The sequence below is a fragment of the Oreochromis niloticus genome, linkage group LG22, assembly GCF_001858045.2.
Source record: "Oreochromis niloticus isolate F11D_XX linkage group LG22, O_niloticus_UMD_NMBU, whole genome shotgun sequence".
NCBI classification, from domain to species: Eukaryota; Metazoa; Chordata; class Actinopteri; order Cichliformes; family Cichlidae; genus Oreochromis; species Oreochromis niloticus.
In genome coordinates this window covers 9892969-9912867 of record NC_031985.2, presented here as the reverse complement: position 1 = coordinate 9912867, position 19899 = coordinate 9892969, and the positions used below count along the sequence as shown (strand labels likewise).

At 43.3% G+C, this 19899-nt stretch overlaps 1 protein-coding gene across 1 annotated transcript in view; it reads left to right on the top strand.

Moving 5' to 3' along the window:
* Window positions 1-19899, top strand: part of macf1a (microtubule actin crosslinking factor 1a) — a 235581-nt gene that overhangs the window by 105606 nt on the left and 110076 nt on the right. Inside the window, 3 exon segments of the mRNA XM_025902114.1 lie at window positions 5430-5519; window positions 8903-8980; window positions 10292-10384. Of these exon segments, the coding sequence (XP_025757899.1) occupies window positions 5430-5519; window positions 8903-8980; window positions 10292-10384 (261 nt within the window).

The window sequence follows — 19899 nt, the reverse complement described above, 5'->3', positions numbered from 1 at the left end:
ATTTAATTATTTATGGGTAGGTTTTTGAATATGTTTGTTGATTTTTAGGGCATTAGAAAAGAAACATCCCGTTTTAATAAATCTGAATGAGCAGCTGTAAGAGCCAATATTTATGTAAATGATATTCACTGTTCTTCTTTTACCATGCACGAACCAAGGTGCCATAACACCCTGCAGACTAAATCCTCCATGATTAGATGCCTGCATGTCTTCAGTCATGCTCAAATATGAAATTAAGCTGAACGTAAAACATTTGTCGCTTAAATATATATATTTAGTGTATATATCTCTTTCTATAGGCCACAAACAGCTGTCCGTTCTGTCTGCATAGCGTCACATCAGCGTTCATTCACACGGTTTCTGTCACATCCATAAAGTACAGTATGTATGCCATGTGTCACACAGGCTGTAAGGAGAATGCAGAGCATTTCTGTCACATGACCCGGGCAGGGAAACGTCTGTCTGACCCCATAACTCTGGAGCAACTGTTGTCAGAGCTGCCCAGCCTGAAAATGTGACTCTGTATCAGCTGGCGCTGCCAGGCCAACGCCGACTGTGAATGTAGGTCAGAGATGAAGAGAGAGAGCGGCAGCGAGAGATGTTAATGATTTTTTTTCTTCTCTTTTTAAGAGCTGGGAATTCAGCTTATATTTTCTAACGGGAGGTCACATCATCTCTGCAGCCATACAAGTTCAAAGTGTTATTCGAATGTTGAATTAATCAGTTACTTTACAACCAATGAAAGGGCAATAACGTCACAGAGTATTAAACTGCCAATGTGAATGAGCCGGTTTTAGTTGAGCGATGATCCGGTCTGTCACATTTTCTTGAATCTTATCGGATCATTTTAATCAGTGATGGTGTCTGCACAACAGCTTTGGTTTCAAAATAAGCTGAAATTCTATGTCGGGCCTTTAGGCAGAATTGATAATGAGTTGCAGCATCTCTGTTCTCTGTGACAGTAAAAATTAAATTTATTTAGGCTGTTTGCAATTTGTCAGTGACATTATTTTGAGGTTACAGTGTTTTCTAATTGATCAAAACACATAATGAGCGATTAATCAGTTGAAATGTGTATTTTTGTATACTGCAAATAAAACTTTGACAGGGGAAAAACTGAAGCTTGAAAACATAGGTGCTTGCACAGTGCGAGCCATTACATTGAACTGTTTATTTTGAGTTGTATTAGTAAAGTGAGTTCTGACTTATTGTTTTGGTGAATTTTGTTCAATCAAAACTTACCCTTAAGGACGTAAGACCTAAGAAAATGTATTGGGAAACAACACTGTGCACTTGAATAGACATAAGTGGGAAATAGCTGTGTGCTTTGCGTCATATATCGACTCTCAGCCAGCACTGTTAAACCTACAAACCTCCGCCCTGTCAGCTGGAAGACATGCAGAGAAAACAAGGCTGAGCGAGACAAAAGATGAAGAACGGAAGGCAGAATCAAAACTAAACTGAGGAGATAAAAACAGAGAGCCCGTTAAAGAAAAGATAAAGGGACGTTAGGTAGCATAATGGCTCCTCGCTTCCTGTTTGCTGTTGGTGTCTGTGTGTGTGCGCCAAGTCTGGTTTATTTCTGGCTGCTCAGGTGTGCTCAGGTATTCTGGTGTATACAGTGCACACAGGGGCCAATGTAAACACTGTCCTCCAGGCTACCTGCTGGCATGCAGTGACACACTTTGACCCAGCAGTTTATTGACACAGTGAAGACAAATACGGCAACTGTGGATTAAGAAGTCAGGAGTTTGTTTTTCCACTGAGATGAACTGTTAGCTGTAGCACCAACAACACGTTTACCACATGCAGTCTGTCTCCTGTCCATGTTAAGGGAAACTTAAATCAGCTATAACATCAGAAAAAACTACCCAAGAAGCTGCTGTCAGAGAAAGTGTCATTTCATACCTCCAAATATATAAAGAGTTTGGCTGAAACTGGTAATTGACTGGTATTTGGTGCTTTTCTAGTCTTAATGTGCACTCAGAGTGAAAATGGAGCTTTATTTTACAACTTTTAATTTACCAATCATACACTTGTGTTTAGTGTCTTGCAGAAAAAAAACACTTAAGCATGCCGATTGGAGGAGCAGGGGTCAAACTACCAACTCTCTAACTCCTGAGCTAAAGTACAATTTCAAGACACATGTTTTAGAAGAACAGATAAAAAGTTGTTTATCTGTTACTAAGGTTGAAAGGTTGAGAAGAGGACTTAAAAATGTGTAGTTTACTTAAAAAGTTTAAATATGAGGTCCTGAGGCGACAGATGTTGTGTTTCATGGACTCAAACATAGCAGCAAGCTTTTTTGTTTAAGAATGGTAAAACAGAAAAATGTTTATGCTTCTCTCAAAAAAACTTTGGGCTCATCACTCATTGCTTAGTGCAGTGTGTCGTCACCCACTCAAATCTCCTTCTGAGCTTGAAGAAAACACTGAAATGATCTCATACTGCGCCCAAGCCAAAGACTGAACTGCTATCTTATAGCACAGGTTATCCATTTCTGTGACCCTTGTGTGGCAACACACGGATTTTGTTTGTTTTGGCTGATCATGCAAGTCCTATCACATTAAACAGCACGTCAGTCCACGAAACACGTTTAGAACTGGCATCAAATAATTTCCATCATCCACTCTGTCGTCTTACTATAGCTGTCAAACCGAATGTATCCAAACGTGACAAAATGCTGTTTGAACTGATAGGTGTTGTATTTTTGTCCAAAATCAGTGTGACCTACATTTGTGTTCACTGTGCCAGAAGCTCCAGGTGCTGTCAGGCAGCCCGGGGTGTTTTAACATTGGCTCTATATGACAGTATGCTTTAGTGCCAGAAGCATCTGCTGTCACTGCACATCAGGCACAGCTGGCTGAGGGAGCGGCGTCCCTTAAAACAGCTAATCAACAGATCCATTTGGGTTTAAACGGTACTTTTAAATTCAGTGACAGTAGCACAGCACTGAGCTTTGTTGTATCTTTTAGTAGCCAATTTCATTTTCAGTGAGAAGTAACCCCAACAATGTGAATAGTTTTACATTTTAGCCCAAAAAGTCAGGCTGAATGTTCAGTTTGTGAGCCACTAATTGCTAAGACCTTTAAAACATTTTCTGACTCCATAACAGCACCTTCAGTGACTCCTGGAGCTGAACTCAAATAATGTCTTGGTTTCCCCTGACAAACAGGGGCACATGGAGCTGAATTTAAACTTTGTTAGCCAAGATTTGGTTCATTCACTACTGTATTATAATATACAAAAGGCAGTTAAACTCAGTGTTAAGCTCAAACTCGATGCACCCAAAATAACAGTCCTTTCTGAGCAGAAGTTCATTTCAGATACAGATTTTAGTTATAGTCTAAAAGCTGCTGAAGAAGGTGAAGTTATTGCAGAAAATGCAGTGTTGCTGCGTTTTCTGCATGTTAGCTGTCAGCAGCAGCTAACATGTCCATCTGAATTACTGAAAGTGACTGAAGGTATTAGGATGATGGTTTATTGCCAGTGACATGCAGAGCTTACAGTAAACTGAGGATGAGGGCTATAAACTGTGTGCCATGTTGGGGCTGTGACACACTCGGGCACTATTAGACAATAAACTGCACCTCATTTCCAGGCACTGGTGGATACACCATTTCTTCCTGTCATCTAATTAACACTCATTACATCAGCGTGCCTCCGAAGCAGCTCGTGTCACCCTTCCACAGAGACGCGGAGGCAGCGAGAGGAGGGTGAGGAAGTGACACAGATGAGCGAGGAAGAGAAAAATAGACAGTGAAATGAGGTTTAGGAGGAGAGGTTATTGAGGACAAAGGGTGGAGTGCTGCTACTTCTGTGACTACTGATTAAAACTGAAGCCCTCGGGGTGTCTCATCTTTAACAAGAATGGGTGATAATGCAGAGTATCATTACATAACTTAACTTAAGGGTGATATTATTTATTTTAGATTATATCTTTATTATTTGTACCTGATTCGGAGAGTCTGCAGTCATGTTCCGGCAGCCTACTCTTGTGCCTGTCTTGCCCTCTTCTGGAAAAACATGGCATTGCATTTTCCAGGAATGCAGCAAACCCGAGTTCCTGCTGGTGCTGCGTGAAGCAGTAAAAATCCCTCTAATGCAGGTGGACGTTTGTCCTTGCTTACATAAGCGGGTCTGCATTTTTGAAGCACTTTGGTCGACCTTTGTCGTCTGCCAGTTTTTCTCTCTTTCCTCGCTCTGCTTTCTGTTGAAGAACGCTCCCACTGAAATGTTTTATTTACAAAAGAAAAGCTTTTTTTCTTGTTTGGCTGTGCCTTTTAAGAGGCTGTCTAGTGCCTTTATTTCAAACTGGAGAATCAGAAATGAGGTCTATTCTGGGGAAAATACCTAGTTTTAGACAAAGTTAGTTCATGTAGAGTAGGTTTTATGTATTGCTTTGAAATATTTGAATACATTTTCATTCTTATTGTTTAACTCGGTCTGCTCGGTAAATTCTAATGTGCAGGGCAGGATGCCTTAATTAATGTTTCACAGGTGAGAGACAAAGTTTCCACTTGTCTGTCTTTTAGAAACAGAAGCATCAAAGCAAATATGTAGCTTTCATTCCATGTTGACAGTATTTGCACTGTAAATTGTTACATCATTACAAAGTTTATCAGTGGCAGATGGGACTGTAAGTAAAACACTTTTAAACAATTTAATAGAGACTGTGTGCAGCTAATAAACTGTATATGAAAGATGGATGCCTTATGACATGACTGTTAATTTCGGGATCCACATTTTAAAGCTTCAGCATTAGCATATTAGCAATCACAGTGTTTTTTAATGCTGCTTTTTAATGCCGTTCAGCTTTAACGTGGGTCTCTGTGGGGATTTGAGCCTTTAGAGGAACCGGACACCTGTTTTTGTAAAACTCCTGCACTGAATTTTTTTCTGCCTCGGAGGTTTCAGCATGGTGCAGCTGTCCTATTAGTCTCTTTTTTCCTCTTTCCCGTAAAGCTTTGCTCACTCTTCACTGCTTGATCCAGTTTTCCGTCTCTGCTGAGCCTTAAACAGTCTCTATTTGTCCGTCCATCCGTCCCACTGAGTGTCCCGCTTTCACACAAAACCGCCACTGATCCTGCTCGCTCTGCTCGGCCAGCCCGCTGAGTCACTGTGTCAGCGACCGCCAGCAGTGACGACCCGCTGCCACCCTGGTTTATTTCAAGGCAACGTCATGGCAACGGAGACAAGAGGGCACAGCTGGTGCTTCATCTCTGTTGGCCAGGCAACCGCTGTCACCAGGCCTGTCAGCTGTGGGGCAATCGGCCTGACAGATGTCAACAGTGTTGAGTCAACAGAGGGATGATTGCAGTGTAAAATTAACTTTTTTTTTCTTTCTCCCTTTTCTTCCTCCTCCCTGTTCATTTCCTGTCTGTCCCTGCTCCCTCTTTTCTTCCTTTACATCCCTGCCTTTCTCTTAGGTGAGGAAGCACATCACAGACCTGTATGAGGACCTGAGAGATGGACACAACCTGATTTCCTTGCTGGAAGTCCTCTCTGGAGTCACCCTGGTAAGGGATTTTTATCTCTGACACACACATTCATCTTGTATCTCACTGTGATATTTTTCATCACGCACGCGCTGTCGTTGCAATTCAAGCATACAAATCCAGGGACTGTTATGCAAGCCAGTTTCACACATGACTTCTTGGGCAGTTTTGGGACAATGATGTCGGGACGTTGTCCTCAGTTTCCCTCCTTTTCAGACGTGTTTTTGATGATGATGTAATTATTTACGAGTCAGTCTCTGAATGATGTAGTTGCTGACAGGTAGATTAATGTAAAGGGACTGCTGACTCAGGTCTGCAGGAGCACATGCACACAGGGGACAGTGTCACCTGACGACATCACTTTCAGGACATCAGATGTGATTGAGGGAGACTGACAGAGCAACAGTCAGACAAAATAAGTGTTTCATAGCGAAGAGGACAAACTATGATGAGGCCATCACCATTTCCTCACTGTTGTAGAGTCTCACTGATTAGAGCTTTACCCACTGCCCTTTTTTTGAGCTTCAGAGCTGCTGTGGAGGCATTAAGTTGTCTAATTTCCTAATTGAGCTTCAGCATAACTTCGGCATTTACCTGTAAAATTATTTCTTATAGAGAAAGTTGGAAGCAGAAGAAAGTCTTACTTTTTTCCCCTCACACTTTCCAATGCCTTGCCCAGTAAACTCAACAGCAAGAGAGAGCTGTTCCTGTGCCTGTAAAGCAAGATGTAACACAGGAGGATACTGTCCATAGCTTCTTTGCTAGCCCTTATTTAATGAAAATCTGTTAGAGGTGTAAAAAGAGGCTAAAGTTAGCAACACTGAGGTGAACTGAAGCATAATAATCACTGCTGTGATAGAGAGGGATGTTCAACAAGTAGGCTATCCAAATCAAATACATATGAAACAAACAAATATTTAATACCAGACTATTTGTATGCAGGCCTAGCTGTTTTTCCATATCCAGAAATTTCTGCCCGTGTACATTTAGTGGTGAACTTTCCAGGATGAAGTGCACTGCTTTGTTCCTCCTAGCTGAAAAGCTTTAGCCTGTTTCATCTCTTAACCTTTGGTTTGGAGAGAGCTTAGTTGTTCGTGGCATCACACCAAACCACAGCTGTCACTGTGTCCTGGCGTCCGTGTTAAACCACCAAAGGTTAACACAAGGGTTTCACGTGGTGTGCTGCAACTATTTGAGGTTCATGCATGACAGTGTAAAGAGTCATTGACTACACAGTCCTGCCACAGAGTTTGTTTTGTAGGTTTCAGTAGATGGACGTGTGCCTATCAGCAGACGGATGTGCCCAGCTGATTTGAATTGTCTGTTTATCCCGAGTGATCCTTTTGGGCTTCAATTTACAGTTACTGAGCTTTTATGTTTCATCCTCATTCTGTTCTGTTATTCAGCCGTTCTCATCCTGCATCTCTTCTTCCTCTCTGTTTTTTTTTTTTTTTTTCCCCTTTCCTCTTCTTGTGCATTTCCACCCTTCTGTTACCATAGCAACAGAAGAGCGGCCCTCCATTGAAAAGGGCATACGCCTCGCGGGCCCCCCCTCTCATCTCGCTCAGAGGGGAGGATGAGGAGGAGGAAGGAGCTCAGGGAGTATGTTCAAACTCGAAGCCCTCTGCCCCTCCACCCGCCACCGTTCACACTCTCACTCCTGACCTTTGACCCCTTCAGCTTCACCCTCTGCCCCCATAGGCGGAGCTGTGAGGCTGCATGAGAGTGCTGTGCCACTGACGTTTGACCTACAAAACCGGGCTGTACATGGCACGAGTCAGTGCTGCGTTACTGTGTCACTACAGGGCGTCGTCATTTCTGTTGGGTGACAGCATCGATACTCCTAGTTAAATTTTCCACTTTCTTCTCTTTGACTGTTAGATTGATGAATATATAAATAAATACAAAACTAAATATCATAAACTTTTAAAAACAGAGTTATTAAAGTGTGTTTTCACTCAACAGATAGCTGCTATTTTGCATGTCACAGCAAAATGTAGCGTATGCACAAGTGCCTGTACCTGCATTCTTTGTAATGGCCAGCAGGTGGCGGCGAGTCTGAGAGCAAAAAGAAGTCAGATTGTGTTGAAGTCTATGGGAAGGTTAGCCTACTTCTCATTGGATTTATGGGCACTGTAAACAGTTTCCTGGTTAGTTTATGATGTCAGTCGATTGTTTTAAATCTTACTGAAGACAAAATGATGATAATTTTCTAAATTATGGTCCGACTGAGAGTAAAATAGAAGATAAAAAGGAGTATGGTGTAGAGCGTGGTTGCCTCATGATTAAGAAGTCATTTTGTAAGCAGTTTCTCTGTGAGATGCACACTGCATATGATACCTAGTTTAAAAAAACTGCATCCATCTTTTATGTACAGTCTGTGATATAACACAAATATTTCTTACTTCTATTTAATTTATAAAGCAAATATGTTTCCTCTGAAGAGTAAAGATGAAAATGATCAAAACTGAGTCCAGGAACTCAAACGTCACACAAATTGTGAATAATTATAAGCCAATTAAAAGTATTTCTTTCTCATTGGGCAAATGGTGTTAAATTCTGGGCCCATTATAAATTTTCCATTAGCAGTTGATTTATTTTATTTCTATTCTTCTTCACGATGTCTTTGTACTGGCCAGTAAATAAGTGCATCCCTGTTTAATTCTGACTGAAATTTACATACATTAAAAATGTAGCTTTGTACGGACCACGGGTGGAAAAAAGGTAAAATGGAAGATTTATTAAATGTCAGCTAAATATTACAAACACAGTAATGAATAAAGCAGAAAAAACTCTCTCCTCTCCTTTCAGTCTGTAATGACTAATCCTGAGTGTACCTTCTCTTTACCAGCACGGTGTGAACCCATATCTGCATCCTGCACTTTAGTCATCTACTCCTTACAGCCAGAGTGTGTGTGTGTGTGTGTGTGTGTGTGTGTGTGTGTGTGTGTGTGTGTGTGTGTGTGTGTGTGTGTGTGTGTGTGTGTGTGTGTGTGTGTGTGTGTGTGTGTGTGTGTGTGTGATTTTCTGTTTTTCTTTCTCTTAAACTCCGTCTTTTCTCCATCTGAAATTCAACTTGGATGTTTGTTTGTGAAAATCTGTTTACGATTAAAGAAAAGACGGTCTGATGTGAAGTCTGCATTTTTCGTGCTAAACCAGCATGGTTTGAGCCTCCACAATGTCGGCATGTCTTCAACGGCTCTTGTTGAAGACAGCGCCCTCCAGAGGATCATTTCACGTCAATAAAACTGCTCTGAGTTTTGACCTCACTGCACTGTTGATTGAGATCGGCTTTATTTGCACTCACTGCTGCCTCCTTTGTGTTTTCTCTGTCTTGAAAAACACTGAATTTAATTTCCTGTTTCACCATCTTTACGATTCTTATCTCTGCTCTCTTGTTGCAGCCCAGAGAAAAGGGCCGAATGAGATTTCATCGACTACAGAATGTCCAAATAGCGCTGGACTTCCTCAAACAGAGACAGGTAAGCTCACATGTGGAGACACACACAGCATGTGTCTTTATCACCCTTCTGAATGATAAATATTTTTATTATTGGGTTGATAACCCTTTGATAAAACAGGACTGTCCTTAATTTGAGCACATGAGTAAATTCATTTCTATATAACAGCTGATCAGGGGAAAAAAGTAGTGTTCAATTCCAGGAAGAGACACACGTCTTCTTTTAGGGTTAGCGGCTGAAAGTAGCTTCAAATATGCTTCAAATGGTCTCTTTTTTGCAAAACTTAACATTAGTACATTCTACAGCACGACAGCTATCTTAAGAAACCACTGGAAGGTTATTTTGAATTTTGAATAATTGTTTTTCCCTCACAAGTTATTCTTCCGCTATTTATGCACAAATTTCTCCACGTTACATCTTCATTAGCAGCTCAAGGAAACGACACAGTGACCGTCTCATCCCACGAGAGTACTGAACAAATGCCATGCTAACTTGCAGTGCATGAAAAACATGCAATTGTCTTTGCTTTCACTGAGATAATGATTCAAAAGATCATTTCCTCACCCCACAGCTAACACGATCATGAATCTCCACTGTGCTCATGTGTCTACGCAGTAACATGGTTAGCTAATGTGTTACACATTAAGCTCTCCGGGGACACAAGTGGGACAGCTGCTGGTTTTAATGTCACTTTTAATGCCATATATTTCAATAATAATGTATACAAAGGTAAAATATTTCGGAATCAGAGGAAGTGGTTTACTGGCTCGGTATGTAAAGTGTCATTAACAATGAAGTTCAAAGGTGTTTTAATTTATGTGGCAGCGCAGGCTTGAAGTGAAAATGGTTAACCTGCAGTGCCATGTCTCCTCCTCGTGCTGTCTTTTATCGCACAGCATCAGCTTTTTTTTATCTGCTCCTCTCTGCTCTGATCTCTTCCATTGTTTCCTTCCTCCTTCTCTTGCTGCCTTAAATTAATCTCTCACTGTTTTGCTGCCAAACTGCAGCTCTTCCTCCTCCTTATCTGAACAGTCCCCATCTTTCTTAAACCGCCTCCCTTGTCTCCATCTCATTCCCCAGAGAGAGGAGGACTGACCTTTTCTTCATAGTTTCATTGCAGGTCTAATTATACAGCCCGGCTAGCTGAGCTTAGGCGGAGCTACATGATTTAATAAGGTCTCAGAGAGCTTTGTACAATTAATGAGCATGACAGGTGAAGCGGAGACTGTTCTCAATACTTGCAAGGAAAAAAGAATAAGTTATGTTTTCTCTCGTCTTGATTCCAATCAGGTGCATTTGTGTCAGAAACAAATACTCTGGTCTGTTTTCTAGGTCAAACTTGTGAATATCAGGAACGATGACATCACCGATGGGAACCCCAAACTGACATTAGGACTCATCTGGACCATCATCCTTCACTTCCAGGTCTGTGTCCTTCACTTGGCATCTCGGTTTCTGGCGCTCTGTGTTCTCCTCTGATTTGATGTGGTCAAACCAGCATCTGCAAAGTCCTTAAATTCAGCATTAGAGGGACATAATGGGCAGGAAGGCTTTATAATGATATAATACCACTAATTAATTACGTAATAACCAAGTTATGGTTTGCATCATTACTGCTAACTGGGGTTTGAATTGATTTAAAGGAAAACAAATATCGGCATTACTCTGAGTCAGGATTAGACTTTTATTGCTGCCATGTTGAGCTTGGCTGGACATTTGCATCCTGGCAAACCAGTTTGTAGTTATGAAACTGAAGAATCGTTTGAGTGGTTAAAACAAAGTTGGTGCGTGTGTGTATTAATGGTCTGCTGTGGAATCTGATCAAGATGCATTCTGGGTATTAAATGCATTCTAGTTTTCTTCAGTGCCTCAGTAATCATCGAGCAGATTCATATACATTATATTGTTTTGCCGCAATCTGAACAAGACCAGGTGCACTAAGGCATGCAGGCTTATGTATAACTGCTGTCATTGCCCTGAGTATATCTAACCTCTGAGCCGGGCCTTGCTGGAGTACTGCATCTTAAACCCAACATAAGGTTTTACTTTGGAGCACACAAAGCAACATGTTAAGGTTCCATCAGAGCCCTTATCCTTTGCTATCTGTAATATTATGTCAAAGGCAGCTTCAAAGTTACTGTGTGAGAAGAAGCCATAAATAAATCGCAGCGTGTGCCCTTTTCTCTGTTGTTGGATCAGGAGTTGATGTTATTAGCTAATGATATATTTAGTTTCAGGGTTTGTTCAAATCACAGATGTTTTACACTGAAACAGTTTTGGCTAAGATTGCTAGACATTCTTTGCATTGCTATCAAAAACATTCAAAGTGAATATAAATGTCTAAAGTTTGGACGGCAGAGCTCAACAGTGTGCAACTCGGGACTGAATGTTGTCTCAAGGACAGCTTGTTTAGTCTAGACAGTCGGCTCTCGGGGTCCTGACGCAGAATCATTTCCACCAAATGTTTCTGCACCAGTTTTGCCTGCAGACAGCGTTGTTCTCTATTAAATCATTACTGTGGGCTGCCTTTTACCGCTGAGCCCGAGTCATGCGTGACAACAAAGCTAGAAACCAAAGCAAGACTTTTGAAATCGATCAAAACCTTTTCCGTGTCCCTGTTTCTTATTTTCATGGCGTGGGCTCAACTCTTTGCTTTTGTCCTATTTAATACTGAACAGAAAGGAGAAGCTGCAGTTGTCACAGTTGGCCACTAGGTTGTGCTGTCATATGACCCTCAGCTGGGTGACACTGCCAGCTGGTTGCCATAGAAACAGCAATGCATGACACCCCTGCATGACTCAGCAGGACATCAGTGAGTTTGGTAAAGAGATGAAGGGTGAAAGAGTGTTGGAGGACGGGACGGGGATGTGAAGCGGCCTGCAGGAGCTCCGGACGGAAGAAATGAACGAGTGCTAAAAATGAATCAGTGGGAAGGAGGGAATTGGCTCAGAACAGCAGATAGTTTGAGTTTCAGGAGTTCAGCGAGTTCACTAGATGAGGACAGTTTTTAGAGCTGGAGTGGGAAACTCCAGTCACATGGGTCTGCTGCTGGACTCGGTCTAGCTGGACTTGATTTAGTGCTTGTCAAGTAAACAGAAAGTGTCACCACAAGGTCACATTAAATAAAACGGCTTTTTCAGGTTGTTTAATAATGAAATGTTTTTTTTTTAATCTGCTGTTGTTTCGTAGTAGTGCAGATACTTTATTTTAATTTAACGTTTTTTGAGATTAATCAACCAGACCAAGAAATTTCAAGGTTACTATATTATATAAACTATCATAACAAAAGCAGACATGGGACGAAATGAAAGCACATTAAAATGGGCCTGTTTTACTTTGCGTTATTTTCTGTCTTCATAGAGCTGTTTTTTGGGGAGTTTTTTTTTTTTTCCCTACTGTTGGCTCCATGTGATGTCACTGAGAGCAGGTATAACATGACCATTTTAGGGATGCAGTTCTAGATGTGAGCATAGAAGCCCACCTACCTGCTGCTCAAACCTTCTGTTTGTGAGGAGCAGCCAATCAGAAGAAGTAGCCTTAAAGGGGGAGGGTCTAATTCTCTTTGCTTCAGATAGTGGATGAACTGAGTTTGCATCAAAACAGGCATTTACTGCAGAGGAGTGTTAATCATGGCAGCTGTTAAACAGTGACAGAGTAGGTAGGGAGTTTAGCCTAATGTTGCTCAGTCCTTAGGCTCAATTAAAGCCAAAATCAGATCATAATGTACAACAGTTACAAAAAATATCTTTATGCAATGATTGAGACGGATTTTTAACGAGCCACTCATCATAACAACATGAAAACAGAAAATGAAAGAAGTGTGGTCCACAGAAGGGAAATGTGTAACGTTTACATTATTTCCACTGGTCGTTTTGGACTGATGATGATAGTGATGAAGATGAAGAAGTCGTTTTTGGAAAGAAGCCCTGCAGGTCTTTGAGACCAGGACGTGTGCAAATGAGTGACTCAGCACATTGGCTAATTATAGGAGCTCTCACTGGGCTATCATTTTTCATTTGGGTCAGAACTGTGGTTAGCTATTGAAGTTACTTTACTAGCACATGAAGATACACATGAGCCTCAACTGTCCAGCTTTAGTCATGTCTTCTCAGTGTTTATACGCTAATGTGTGGCTTCCTTTTTGTTGTCTTGAATGTCCACATGAGCCCTTTGTCAGTCCTTCTTCTCTGAGATGGAGATAAAAGGTTTTTTTAACTTGTTTTCTCATATCTGTTGTACTGGGATTGTAGAAACATCCAAAAACATCTCTTAAGCAGTTATCAACAGAAAATGATCTTAAAACTAATCATTAGAATTTCTCATTTGCACTAGTGAGTCCTGGTTGTAGTTACCCTGCCAGACCACTAGATGTCACAGTTAAGCTCCGTATCGCAGATGGCTGTGTTTGTTATGGATCCTCCTCCAGCTGCACTGTGTCTGGCTGTGATTGGCCAAAGTAGCTCTGTGACTGCCAGTGAGTTCGTTTTCAAGCTGGAGAAGAAATTTTTAGTTTCACTGCCCTGCTGCAAGACAGGTGAGCAGGCGGGCTCAGTTTGTTGTGTCTTCAGAGGCACTCATTTAACTTTTATTGAACAGGTTGGTCACCATTTGTGTCGGATAAATCTGACGGCCGTGTGAGCTGCAGTTTAATTCTCTAAAGTGAAAATGATCATCTGTTGGTTTATAAGCAGGGCTTGCATAGCTCCTGGCTTCACCCATCTATTTACACTATTCTGATTATTATTCTGATTGTTCTGTGCAATCATAATAATAATACACGAGCTGACATTTAAAGTTTCAGAATGCCAAAGAAAGGGATTTGGGCAAAATCGTCAACACAAAAATCTCTTTGTCTCTTTAGCTTTGCTTTGCAGCATAATGTGGCAACAGCTGGTCACGAGTCTTCCAGTATTTTAAAAACATTTATCATTAAGGGTCAACATCTTAAAACATCTTCAAATCTCTGTTTAAGAGGGCGTCATCGTCTAAAGAGCTGCTAAATATATTATTAGAGCTTCTGAGATTTGGACGTAAAGCTGGGTTCAGCAGGCAACGCTTGCGGCCTGAGGTTTCCAGGGCTCACGATGGCATGTCGCCACCACGAAGAGATGAAAGCCTCTGGGACTTGATTAGTGCTTTCCTCCTATTGGTTCATGAATTTTCCATGTGCGTTTGTGTGTTCGCCTATGCTTGTGGTTAATGAGTGAAGATGGATTACCGCTGGCCTCACCGCCACTCGGGAGTATTGCATTTTTGGAGGTCTCCATCCATATGTGTCTCTGTGAAAGCATTCACCATAGATCAGGCGAATGTTGTGTGTTGAGACGTCTGCAGTGTTGGTGCCAGTGACTGATGAATCTTTCTCCTGCAGAGTTATTGCCATGCTGTACTGTACAGAATCACGTGCATAAGCGGTTTTATTCAACTTATGTGGAGAGATGGTGGGTGGAAGCCTATAGAGGCTTAACAGCTGTAGGTGGGGGAGGAGGGGGAGATAAATGTGTGCGTTCGAATTAGAGCGATTGATGACTGTTTTGGGTCGGAAATATGGATCCGATTTCAGTGGAATTTTATATTGAGGACTAACGCTGAGTATTTTCTGTCAGTTAGAAAATGGGATGTATATCGAAATTTCCCAAAACTCCAAAAATACATCTGATAATCAAAGACATTGAAGCTGTTGCAGTCTTTGTGTCTGCACATTTTTGATTGCTGAGACAATCGTTTGTGTCAAAGCATTAACTGTTTATGGGTTTAAACAGTCAGATTGAAAAGGGGATTTTCCAGCAAATCCACTGGATTAACTGCCCTTTAAATCCAGGTACTTCATCACTTTAATGCAAAAATGCTGCAGCTTCCATATGGCTGTAATTGTGCACAGACTGACCTGATACAGCTATTGATATTGAAGGCTTGGCTCACTCCCCTCTTGGATTTTGCTTCCTCCCTGCATCCTTATCGTTCTCTCTTTTTTAGCTCTCCCCTGATTCCTTTAAATTACTCCCCTCACTTCTTCCCTCTTCCCCTTCTATGACATTTTTTCCCACACCATTCATAACCTGTAGCTTCACGGGCAGGTGGAGATTGAAGGGAATAGATGGAGAGAGACGAATTGAAATGCTTACCGGCTCCTCATTTATTATCACAGATGCGACGCTCTGATTCTGATTTGATTTCTCTCCTGTCTCCCTGGATGGCTGTTTTTTGTCTCTGTCCCTGTTGCAGCCTGTCATTCAGGAAAGCTTTTGGGTCAAGTAAGTGTGTGTGTGTGTGTGTGTGTGTTTGTATCATGGAAAGCTGCTCACTAACAGCCAAGAGAGAGAGCTAGAGAGAGAGAGTGACGGGAGTAACGAGGAAGCGGATAGGAGGAGGAGGAGAGCCAAGGAGGGAGGGGTGGACTGTGAGAGTGAGAGATCGCGCAGAAGAGAGTGTGAAGCTGCAGCAGCCGGGAGATAAAAGCTTTTCTCTCCCTCTGTCGGTGTCTGCCAGCGAAGGATAAAGCGGAGGAGCAGAGCCAGTCGAGGGAGAGACCGATCCAGGCTGCCTGCTGTCACTGGAGCTCCCGGCTTCCCCTGATCAGCAGGCCTCAGACCACAAATACACAGCAGGACAAGACACACTCGTGGACACGTATGCAGAAAGAGCTCACACAGCTGACCGGGGGGACCGCCCAACCTGGCGGGCACTAAACATACATTCGTACTCCCTTTTGGACAGTTGCTCCAGCGTATCAATCGGATCAGTCCAGCCATGCTTGTCTGAGGGAGCCACAGTTTCATTTTAACTGGAGACGCCCTGTGTTTCTTTTTTTTCCCCTCTCCCCTCTTGTCTGTCTTTTAAGGGGACATGGGCTGCGTACTCTTTTGTCCTAACCTCTGGCGCTGTGCTGTGTGATGTTTGGGACTGCCCTTTACTGGATGCTATATCCCTCTGGCTCTGTTCCAGGTGCAGTACACATCTGCACATGAACTAGGTCCGCTACTAGATCTTGATCTTTGCAAGACCTCACCTAAGCCGACAGAGGACCCACGTCTTCTTCAGCCTCAGAGTGCAAGCTCCACTTCCCACCCCACATGCCTAATTTCTAATTAGACCTTGTGGATTTGAGAAGCTATTAAAAGGGAAAAAAAGGCACCCGAGAGGAGAAACAGTGAGAGGCTTTTTAGTTTTTTAGGGTAAGACCTGATCTAAATACCCCCCACCATTACTCCTACAAACTGTGGATGGTGTCAGGCTGTTGCATCGTCGCACTGCACCACCTGATGAAGGGGACGCTTGGCAGACTGACAGCAGGACACAGGAGGTTTATGATTGGATAATACTGAAGCACAAGTCAACTTTGATCCTCGGGGAATCTAACATCAAGGTGGGGACAGTCTGTGCCCAGGTTTTCAGAGCAGAGAGAGACACGATGCTGAGCTGTCTGGGGAGCTCAAGGTGGAGTCTGCCTGTATTTGTCTGCTTCCAGATTTAGACAGATGCTCTGCTGAGGCTAACAGCTGCATTTACATTGGTCACCCCAGATAATCACTAGAAAAACTGCCAACTTTCCTGCCAATCCTTTCAGTAGGAGAAATTAATGCCAGCAGTTTTGAATCCTGACATATTGACAGCAGCAGCTCGAGGTGTAGATGTGCAACAGACACATGGCAGAAGGACTGACACATCACGTGAGAAACCAGCTCATTGAACAGCACAAGTCGTGGGAGGATGACGAGAGGCATCGAGGCGGGAAGCTGATGCTCTGATTTGAGTATTTAGCAAGCTGTCAGTGTATTGGCTGATTCTCCCTGCAATCTGCACTGGCATTGGCTGACTACACATTCTGTCCGCCACAACTAATCTGGACAGTGCGCTGCCTCGACAGAATGAGACACTGAGCGTGCCATTACTACGAGGGATATCGACAGTATCACCATTAATAATGCTTCCGCTAGGAGCGAATTGATGGACGGGATTCCCACTGATCTTACTTCACTTATCTTGCATTGTATCAACATTACCAGGGAAGGAGAGGGCATCATTAATTCATGAGCTCAGATAGATACTAGAGCTCCTAGATAACACCAGCACCTGTACCTGACATTAAATCTGTTTTTGGATTGTTGATGATGGAAGTATCGCGGTGAAACTGAAGCCGACGAAAGTGTTGTTTTTCTCACATCATCTCTAATATTCAGAATCATAACACTGAACTGAGAAGTGAGATGAGACCCAGAAATTCTGCCATTCTTTTGCTTGTCACATGCAGGTGCATACAGTGTGTGAGGCCTCTGGATTATCACTAATGGGCTGAGCAGCAGTGGACTGTACTATATTTTTCTCTCTCCAGCAACTCATCATCCTGCCTGACACGTTCCCTTACACCAGGTTACAGCTCACCTGCCAGAGGACCCGTGATAAATCAGACATCTGACCCAAACTGAATGTTTTTTCCTCCCTCGTGTGGCTCTGCTGACACAACTGTGTCCTCATGTCCTTGACTCCAACCACAAGTCTTTTCAGATTGAGAAAACAGGAAAAGTAAACCTGTGTCCTTAGAGAGTGTCTGGCGACTACACTGCCCGAGTCTGAGTCAGGTCAGGCGGAGGAAAGATAAAGGACGCGGAGGTCCTTTGACACAACTGCCTGCCACGTGATCGGACCAATAACTGCCTGAGGAAAAGACTGACTTTTCCCCTTCTTCCACCTTTATTTTCAACGGGTTAAATTTAAGACAGTGCCACAGAAAATAAAGCAAAGTCTCCTTGTCTTAACTTGAAACTACCCTCATAGGTCAGATTAACGAGGGAGCCTTACAGTTCCTCTTTTTGTAAACAAGTGGAATAAACCTAAATGAGCATCACTTTAGGTTCTCTTATAAAATAACTGCCTTTCTTTTTTTCTACACTCTTCTTCATCGACATTGAAGTCATGGGGAACTCCATGGGCTGTGTTCGGCCTCCTCGGGAGGGAGAGCTTGGTGGAGCCCCCCCACTTTCACCAAAGAAGCGTCTGCGTTTCAGACGTAAGCACAAAGGCAAGAAGAGCAGGAAAGGCGAGGCAGAGCTAGAGGACAGTGAGCGGCAGAGAAGCCTCGAGCCTGATGAAAAAGAGGAGGAGGAGGAGGATGAAGACGAGGAGGAAAAAGCTGCTGTCAGAGAAACATTTGGTTCCGATTTTAACAGCAGAGCTAGGACTCAAATAACAGTGCCTGATACACATTATTCCAAAACGAATCCCCACAGCAATACTCTTTCCCCTGGGTCTGTGAGCACCAGTGCTGGGGGGCTTTTGGGCAGCATAATACTTGAAGGGACCCCCAAACCCAGCCCAGCCTGGAAAGGGGTCTTCTGCTTTCCAGGGGAGGAAGACACCGTCAGTGCAATCATAGATGTCTCCAGCATCCCGAGCCAAACCACCAGTACCACCCCAGTCAACACAGCCCCAGCTCTGGGCAGCACCACTCCGGGCGGAGGGAGGGTCTATCGTGTTAGGGAGAAAGTCCAAGGGGTCCTGGAGAAGCCTTGGATACTCCGACAGAAGAAGGAGAAAAAAGACAAGGGCAGAGAGGATAAAAATGAAAGGGAGCATGGAGGGGAAAAAGGTGGAGGAGAAGGGGCTGTAGAGATGGTGAAGACGCCTTCAGACAGGCAGAGAAAAGGTGTGGTCCACATCAAGGAGGTGGACGGTAAACTCTGTGTGGTGAGGACGGTGTACCCCAGTGACTATGGCTCTCCAGTGTGGAGGGGTGAAAGTGATGGAGAGGTGGAGGTCCACAAAGAGCCTCCGACGCCATCTCCAGTTACAGAAAATATTCTCAAGGTCCAACTGTCTGAGCAGGACAAAAGCAGAACCAAAATATCTGCAGGGGATTTCCCCACGTCCTCAAGCTACTTGCAGATTCAGGAGACGTCGGCTGTCAAAGGATTTCGGTTGGACTCTCCAGCGTGTGCACAAGAGAGGGCGTCTCTTTTGGAGTCGGGCTATGCCAGCGACCTGCCGCTGACCTCTCCGGAAACAGCGGGCACCACTCCCAGTCAGACAGACTGGGGAGGGCTGACCAGCAGCTCGTCCGAGAGGCTGGACTCCATGATTGAGAGCCCGCTGTCCGTACAGCATCAGGCGACTAGGAAATGCCTGCCACAGGTTCGTGTCCTGACCACAATCCAAGAAAAACAAAGATCCGAGACAGCTAGTGTGAACAAGAGTTTCATCCATGTGCAAATACCATCCTCGGATCAGGTAGCGCAGGGTTTCAGGAAAGCAGGATGATCCATTCAAAGGTGCAAAAAGTACAGAGCCCTACATTAATAAGTTAGCAGATTATGGAAACATGCTCAGTAATTAGACCATAATTGGTAAATTATTATATTTGTTTTAAAGTACCAGAATTTGTCAGATATTTCACAGACTAACAGCAATTCATGAAAACACTGGTAGTTTTAGCCCTAATCGTGACATCTACTGTGTCCCAACTTCCCACCGCTCCTAAGGAAAAGGAATAGTTTTACTTTTGGACTCTAGTCACTGACCACGGATGTTTGCTCCCAGGACTGAGCAGTGTTTTTGTGTTGAACAGCATTTTTCAAACTGGTGTTCTGTAGTGCTAAGAGAGCCATTTACAGCACTTGATTTCTTTCAGCTTTTTTTCTTTTTTTTAATGGTGCTTTTGTTGTCGTGTGCACCATGTTTGCAGCCATGAAGGTTTATGTGTGCGCGCCGTTATCGGCTCTAGAAAAGCACTAGAAGTCTCTCCGTTCTTTCCGCCTTTGTTCCTGCAGCCTAATCAACGCAGCACAGACTGTGCCCCTCAGTCTCAGGATCCGTCTCTGCGCCCTCCCTTTCTTATTTTTCTCACACCACACATGCTCGCTCATTGCTGACGTCTGTCAGAGTGTGAGAGGCACACAGGCTGTGTGTGTGTGAGACAGAGAGGAGGGTCATTGCTTCAAATGACA